This window comes from Alosa alosa, chromosome 7 (genome assembly GCF_017589495.1).
Source record: "Alosa alosa isolate M-15738 ecotype Scorff River chromosome 7, AALO_Geno_1.1, whole genome shotgun sequence".
NCBI classification, from domain to species: domain Eukaryota; kingdom Metazoa; phylum Chordata; class Actinopteri; order Clupeiformes; family Clupeidae; genus Alosa; species Alosa alosa.
The window spans coordinates 14337346-14345809 of NC_063195.1; the positions used below are offsets into that span (position 1 = coordinate 14337346).

The following is an 8464-nucleotide window of genomic DNA, read 5'->3' on the forward strand; positions in this document are numbered from 1 at the left end:
AACAAAATTCATAACAACAACAACAAAATGTGTATACTTTGTTTTGGGATGTGGTAGCCTTTTAGCCTATGTGCAGACAAAACATCTCTGTTCTTCTTTGACATAGTGTTTCATAGCACATAGCTGATACTATATATCAATCCATCCTCACTGTAAAGCAGATGTTGGGTTGTTATTGACACTACTAGTCTTACAACTTCACATAACCTCACATAACTGTTTTATCCACTGCTAATAAATGTAATACAACATGCAAGTAATCCAAAGTATTCAAAGTATGTAACTCACTTTGAGAAATCTATCGGAATTTGTTACAAACTGGACATGTATTCAGTAATCTGTAGTTGAATACATTTTAAAAGTAACCTTTGTCCTTGATATACTTCACAATTACAATTTTACAATTTATTAAAATCTTATATAAGGACGTGTCTGTTGGTTTACTGTAAGGGGCCTAAATCTGGTTACCATAAATTTGAATTTGCTTGAATTTCCCCTGGGCATCAATAAAGTATCTATCTATCTATCTATCTATCATAATGTGAAAAATACTGAAGGACACAATGGCTCAAAGTGCAATACTGCCACCTGTTGGAAGAAATTAGGAACATATCATTTCATGCATGACACGTAAAAGAGTCTGCAGGCTCTTCAGTCTTCAGAGCAGTCTTCATGGCCTTCTTACACCAAACAACTTTGACAAGATTTGAAATATTCTTGAAAGATTGCAGTCTTTGAGTAAAGCTTAAAAGACTACAATCTTTCAAGAAGTTGTTTGGTGTTAGGCTGAAGAGATCTTGAGCTAGTACATACATATCGTACCACATTTCAGGAAGTTGTTTGGTGTAAGGCCATAAGAGATCTTGAGCTCTTACATACACACTTTTAGGAACATTGTGGTAGTCCAAAAATATCTTTAGAGCAATAGACTTTTAGAGATGTTGTGGTATTAAATAAAGGATGTTTGCAAATGCCGCTTCTCTTCCCAGTTCATTGACAGTCGTCTGGAACAGCTAAACAAGGGACAGGAGCCTGACGACCTTTATGAGGAGGAAATCCTGCAGTGTGGCGCAGCAGGTGTGTGTGTGTGTGTGTGTAACAGAGAGAGCGAGAGAGAGAGATTAATAATTAGCTTTGTGTTTGTGTGAGTGTGTGTGTGTGAGAGAGAGAGTCCAGGCCAGGAACTTACGGGAAGACTTCATATCAGAGAGTTCATTACCACCACCTCACACACACAGTAGTGTAGTGTAGTGAGTGTATGTGTGTGTGTGTGTGTGTGTGTGTGTGTGTGAGTGTGTGTGTGTATGTGTGTGTGTGTGTGTGTGTGTGTGTGTGTATGTGTGTATGTGTGTGTGTGTGTGTGTGTGTGTGTATGAGTGTATGTGTGTGTGCATGTGTGTGAAACTGACAGACATTGAGAGCAATAAAGAGTGATTGTAATTGTGTGTGTTATAATGAATCTGGCACATCTCTATTCTGCCTGCATCCCTTTCTCCAGCAAACCATAAGTCCTACCAGCAGTGGATGGACAATCTGAAGGTACCTAAGATCTTGATCCAGTCCACTTGAACCATAAAACGACTTGTCTGCTCCAAAACTACAAACAAAATGGCTATGAAGCAACTTTTTATTTTTTTCAATGAATCCGTTTTGTGAGGTTGTTTTACGCTGTCTACACTTACCGGTATCCTGATTGTTTATGTTTATTATGTTATGTTAACACTCTGTAAAGTGCCATGAGACATGTGTAAAGTTTCGGTGCTCTATAAGAACAATTAAATTGAAATTGAATGTTTGTTTATTATGGTACTATGGTATTATTATTATATGCTCTCTGTTTATAGAAAGGAGGTGGGGCTCTCCTTCTGACGGTGAAGTCCAAGGCCCACATGTACAAGAGTGTGAGTGTGTCTTGTCATGTCAGTTTCGTTCCTGGTAGTACTGATGTAAACCTTGAGGGGTTATTCGCGGTATTCACCCGGCGGCCAGAACGAGGCTACCGGGTACACTTGCCATTACACCTCCAGTTCAGCAGATGGTGGTGGTAATGCACTCCGTTTGCAAACTGCCAAAAAAAAAAGCTCACCGAAAAAGAAGAAGGGTTCACTGGCCTGTTGTTGTTCTTCAGTAAGATTTGTTTAGCAGTTTGCAAATGGAGTGCATTACCACCACCATCTGCTGGACTGAGGTGTAATGGCAAGTGTACCCTGTAGCCTCGTTCTGGCCGCTGGGTGAATAAGGCGAATTCAGGTGAGCTCATGAAGACAATATGAGTTCTCAGGAAACACTCTTCTCCTGCTGTTATTTTTCTACTCTCATCCCAAAAAACATTCAACAAAATAATCTGGGAAATACAACAATACCATCAGCCAGTAGGTCAGTCAGTCAGTCAATCAGTCAATCAAGCAATCAATCAATAAACATGCAACCTCTGTTCTTTTTCTCTTCTAGGGCAAAAGCCATAATAAATTCGGACTGAGAAACATCCTGTCTTCCAAGGTGGATAGGACCAATGTGGTGGATTTAAGTACTGTTTCATTGTTACATTTGTGTCTTTGATTCTATGGTTCGACACATGTAACGTGTGTGTGTGTGTGTGTGTGTGTCTGTGTTGTGTGTGTGTGTGTCCTCAGGACAATGAAGTCTGCCATCTCCAGAGAGGTGGGTCTATGACAGGGACTCACCGCCGCATCCAATCAGATTGCTTACAGAACCGTCTGCCAATCACGCAGCACTTTGGCCGGGTAAGTTAACCATTTAATTTATTATTCTATTACATTATCCATTATCACACTATTATTGTGTAGTAATATTCCATTATCACATTTGAAACTTGCAACATACAACATGTCTGTCTGTTGTGCTAAACTGTGTGCTTGTGTGTGTGTGAGAGAGATTAGTTTCCTCTTTACTGTAAGTGTTTTATAAGTGTACCTTATTTACAGAATGTTATATATTGTATTGTTTAGTAATTACTAAATAAATATACATACTGTATACTGTATAATCTTTGTATAGTAATATTCCATTATGACCTTTTATATTGTGATGTTGTTTCCTATGACTTTAAGCTTTGTTCCATTGTGTTGCATTGCATGCTCTTATACAATGTAACTGATTTCAATTTAGCTAATTTCGGAGTGTTAATTTCAATTTAGCTAATTTCGGAGTGTTGATTTCAATTTAGCTAATTTCGGAGTGTTGATTTCAATTTTGTGCTTTTGTCAGTCTCGTCCCCGCCGGCCCAACCGCAAACAGATGGACCACCGCGGAGATGGGAATAGGCCCGCTTGGGAGGATGGGTGAGACAGAGAGAGAGAGAGAGAGAGAGAGAGAGAGAGAGAGAGAGAAAGAGAGTGCAGTTCTTTCACATTGTATCTGTATCTCTAGAATACACCCTTATTTACCTGATGCAAAAAACTGGAGTTGAATTTAACAAAACGCCTCTTTATTGAGAAGATTGGTAACCATGTGGATTTAGAATATCCAACAGAATTTTTGTAAAATGTTTTTGACCAACAGATCTCATTTTGCGTTGACATGCCCCAACTGTAGAGGGCGCTGTATGTTTTTTTTTTAATCGACTTCTTCTTCGCTTTGCCGTAGGTCGCCAGCTGGTTCCGCTGAGCAGAGCTCAGCAGATGGGGAGGACGCGCCGTTCCACCTGTACCTGGAGGAGGAGGAGCCGGAGTCTCCGCCGCCACTACCCGACCCCGAGGAGATGGACCTGCTGGGGGAGATCTTCGACACGCTCAGCGCCCAAAGCTCCAGCGAGCGAGGCCTGCTCTACGCCACGCGCAGCCTCGACCTGTTCGGCCCCGACAGCAGTGCCGACTTCATCTCACGGGTGAGGGCGTTGGGGCCTGTGGACACACAAACACACACACAGGGTCTTTTACAGACAGGTTCCTGATTTCATACATTCAGGTAATCTTCCAAGAGTGAGGCAGCAGTAGCTGAGGCTGAGGTTGGGGGTCCTACTCGTCTACATTGAAAGAGTCTCAATCATTTACACATTCATTTCAGGTTCATTTACGGGCAGGAATTACTCATAAACACACAATATATTATATATTTAATATAATCAGCTGACATAACAGATATAAAGATATACCATAAATATATAATTATTTATACATAGGACAATCGAAAGGTTTCATTCAGAATGTTACAGGGACTAGGTACTTTACTTACTAAATGTATGACTCACAAATAGTTTGACATATAGTCCTACAGAATTAAGAGAGATCTTTGCAAAGCACCATTTTTTGCAAGAGTTTTGCAAGAGGTTCTGATATAGCGATCTCTGTTTTGGCTTTTAGACATCACTGGCCACACCCAGCCAGGAGAGTCTCAACCAATCCATGGACAGGAGTGGCAGCCTGCGCAGCTGGGGGGAGGGGCTAGAGGAAGAAGAGGAGGGGCAGGAGGAGGAGTCGCACACCAGGAAAGCAAATACGAAAGATGCTACGACCAATCAGGAGCAAGACCGCAAGGATGATCTCACGGCCCGATGGCCGACTGGAAAGGACAATCGGTTGAGTGCTGAGGGAGAGGGGGTCGTTGGGGAGGGAGGGAGTGCCTTTAGGGTGGAGACAAATTATCACCTTGTGGTCACAAACTGTCCCCAAGCAGAGGGAGAGATGGACAGAGAGGTGGAAGGGACGCAACAGGTGAAGAAGAAGAGGAGGGACAACGAGGAAGAAAAGGATGAGATGGAAGCACAGGAGAAGGAAGGAGAAAAGGATGAAGAAGATGGAGGAGGAGGAGGAGGAGGAGGAGAAGAGCAGCCAAGGCCTGAAAAACGTCAAGAATCAGTGGCCCTGATAGGTAGCAGCCAAGTCACACAGGGTCCAGGAACCGAGGGCCAGTCTGAAGATCCAGGGCTCTCACCTGCTGACTCTGCCCAGAGGAACAGGCTCGCACCTGGGGAGAAGACACCCACTGGGCCGAAAAGTCCGTTGGGTCAAAGGGCAATGGTGGACAGAGACGCCAAAGAGACATGCAACTCCTCTTCTCCAAGGGTCATGTCCGCCATGGAGCGCTTCCAGGTCCGTGACCTCCACACAGGGAGGGCCCAGACCAGGGGCTCGCCTGAGCAAGGGTGGCCAGGCGCTGGCCCCCGAGGCTGGGACACTGCTCTGAGGAAGAGCTCCTGGGAGGTTACCGTGCCACATTCAGCTAACGGCCTCCTGACAGCCAGCGCAGCAACGGAAGTTCCCCAGGACGCATCTCCCGTGAAGGTCTCCGAGCTGAAGAAGAGATTTGAACATTGAAATCGATTGGGTCTCACGCACCAAATGATGCCAGTTCGCTGATATGACAGAATCAGAAAAAAATAAACCAGCAAAGAAATTTCACCAGTGTGCGGTGATCCTTCACTTTCCTTTTAATCTATTGACGACTGCACCTCACCAGCACCTGGAAGGCTGTGCACAGGAACTTTATCCTTTTTAGTATGACAGAATCAGTATTAATGCTTTGTTTATTGGATCCATACAAGGTGAAATGTCTTGTACTGCCACTAGGTGTCCTGCCACCCCACGCTGGCCTGCGAGTGAAAGAGGAGGTTTTATCAATCATTTGATGTACTGACCTAATGATATGAAACCAATGATATGGTGAACTTTCAACTGTTGAAATGCTCTGACATTAGAGGCTTGTGAGATGCAATGACTTTCCAGTAGGAAAGTAGACCTGTAAGCCTCTGGACCTGTTTGGATGTTTCATTTGATGATATTGAACTGCATTTGATGAGACTGCCTGCATTATATAATCATAAAGTCTGTTAGAAACATTTTAAATTTGAAGCATGCGTTTCTTCTTTTTTGCTTTACACAACACACATTGCATTGTAAGGTCTAACATTAGGTATCTTTACCTCAGACAGAAGAGTATACTAACATTTAAAATTATATCACATCATTCTCCAAGTACCAAGAACAATATACAGTGACATTATCCCCATCATCCCAGACTGTACAGGGTTAAACTGGATGTCAGGGGTCAGATTTACATGGAGATTGTAACATGTAAGATAATTTGAACAGCTACTTTTGGGTGGACACGCAATGTATCGCTATTAGTACTACTGATCCCTTGTTCTGCCTGTGAACTTGACTTACATTGAGTAGCTCCTCCAGTAGATAGTCAGCCTACAGCAAAGAGTCTAATGTTGACTCTAGAATGTCCAGAAGTCCTAGTCTGTGACTAGATTGATTGACCACAAATTGCTTGAATACATTAGGGTGACACGCAGTTGTCATCATCACTATCATCATCATCAGATAGATAGATAGATACTTTATTGATCCCCAAGGGGAAATTCAATTCATCACAAACACACACACACACACACTCATTACACTACACTACTGTGTGTGTTAGGTGGTGGTAATGAACTCTCTGATATGAAATATTCCCGTAAGTCTCTGGCCTGGACTCCACTGACCCCTGTCACTGCCGAGTTTCACCACACTGCAAACACACACCTGGGGCCTCATTACAGAAACTTCCTAACTATGCGAAATCCTATCTTATCTCAGTTTAGGATGGCATTTAGGATTTTTGGTATTACAGAAGCATGTTTCCTAACTGCATTTAGGAAAAAATGCTATCTTAACTTAATTTGGCCATTACAGAACCATCCTAACTCAAGAATTTCCTAACTTAGGAATCCTAACTTAGGATGGCACAGACCCTGTCCTAAATTCAAAATAACTGCTAAAACTGACTGCAACAGTCTATGGGCTCTATCGTGCACACCAGCGCAATTGACTTTGTATACTCGCGCATTTGTCTTTCCTATTTTGCAGTCAGCATATATTGGAATTTTCCCTCCACAGGTACATGTGCGCCCACGGGGGCGGTTCAGCAAAAAGACGGGGCGTGTTCCGGCGCAAACGGTCCCTGTTGATATTTTGCAGTTTCAGAAAACAATTCCGCCACAGACCAGGAACCTCATGGTCTAAAGTCAGTGGTGCAAGTTCACATGCTATTTTAAGGGCGCATGCATGGCCACAGGCCTGCAGAAATGAATGCTATGCACACCGATCTCTACAGACACCCTGTGCACAGATGGAAACATTCAAAGCCTTGATAATATTTGTCCATTTCCCGGTTTTGTTTGTGCATTGGTCAACTAAAAATGTATTAGCCTATATAGTACATCTACATGCAATATCTTTACAACAACAACGCCTAATTACGACCTATTAATTTGGACAACTTTATACAGCCCTATAAAGGCTAAAGTTATCTTTAGTTTTGTTCCAATTTACCGTTGTGTATGGCTTTAAACATCGTGTGTGCTTTAACATCAGCCTATAAGCATTATTCCAGCTGCGCTAAGGTTTTGACAAGCACCACAGTTTTGCCTACCTTGTTGTAGCCCATCTGAAATAACTCCAAACTTTGCTTTGTTCCCTCCATCCTTTCGTTGTTTTCAAAAAACGTTTTATATCCATGATGGCCTTGAAGTCTTGAGTTTGTGAATTCGCTTAAATAAGCTTATTATGTGCTGTTAACCAGCAACCATAAAGAAAGCAGCAAGTAGCCTTCTGTAGTTGCTACATTCATTGTTGTTCTCTCTCCTGCTCAAACAAAAGTTGTGCGTGTATTAAGTTGATGATAACGTGTTTACAAACCACTTTACATAAAATATTGTGAGCCTATTGTCATGCAGTTAATGGGATACTGTGCAGAGTTGGAAAAGTCAACTTAGAAACTGTTTCTGTTGCCTGATGGTAAGGTACAGTCGTAGCTTACACCTGGAGGAGCGCTTGCTTGGGCTTGCTGTGTTGCGCAATGCACTTTGCTCCTCTCATCTATACGACGCACTTCCCATTTCTCCAAACCATACATAATTACAAGGACAAATATTGCTACACGAGTGAAATCAGTGAGGTGTCCGATGTGAAAAAATAGGTATAAATCTAGCATACACATTTCCACGAATCACTGATGTGTTGATGACATAAATTAGGAAATATTAGAGGACTTAATGAGACGTGATGTTGAACTGCATGCCAATGCCATTTAACCCAAATGCCCCAGCAGCAGCACGGGAGAGGAGAGCTTATCTGACAGATCTGCATTGTCTATACTCTATAGTGAGGTAGATTACATTGCAAAAATATCACCATGCATCCATAACCTCGTGATTAAGTGAGAGTGATCCCAAAACATCGGAAAGTGACATTTCTGTATTACATTTTGTCAAGAGGAAAAATCAATAGCAAACTGTTCCCAACTGACTATAGCGCTGTGAACCGTTCCTGGCTGAGCCTGGCAATTCCGCCATCATAATAGCAATCCGCTTTGGAACAAGTGTGCCTGTTGTTAAAGGGAATGTGAGATGACGCTCTGATTGGTTTATTGCACGTTACGCCCAAACCACACCCATGATTAATGTAGCTACTTCAGACCACCCCATTTTAGATTTGCATCGGGCGCAACAGTCGGT

General features: G+C 42.6%; 1 protein-coding gene across 2 annotated transcripts in view; it reads left to right on the forward strand.

Annotated features, from left to right (window-relative positions):
- The window catches only part of dennd1c (DENN domain containing 1C), an 18688-nt gene extending 12884 nt beyond the window's left edge, over positions 1–5804 (forward strand). For both annotated transcript variants that reach the window (XM_048249121.1, XM_048249122.1), the window contains 8 exons: positions 990–1077; positions 1499–1539; positions 1845–1901; positions 2452–2499; positions 2634–2744; positions 3229–3302; positions 3607–3847; positions 4323–5804. In XM_048249121.1, the coding sequence (XP_048105078.1) occupies positions 990–1077; positions 1499–1539; positions 1845–1901; positions 2452–2499; positions 2634–2744; positions 3229–3302; positions 3607–3847; positions 4323–5276 (1614 nt within the window). In that variant the 3' untranslated portion in view covers positions 5277–5804. The remainder of the gene's footprint in view (positions 1–989; positions 1078–1498; positions 1540–1844; positions 1902–2451; positions 2500–2633; positions 2745–3228; positions 3303–3606; positions 3848–4322) is intronic.
- The last annotated feature ends 2660 nt before the right edge of the window (positions 5805–8464 follow it).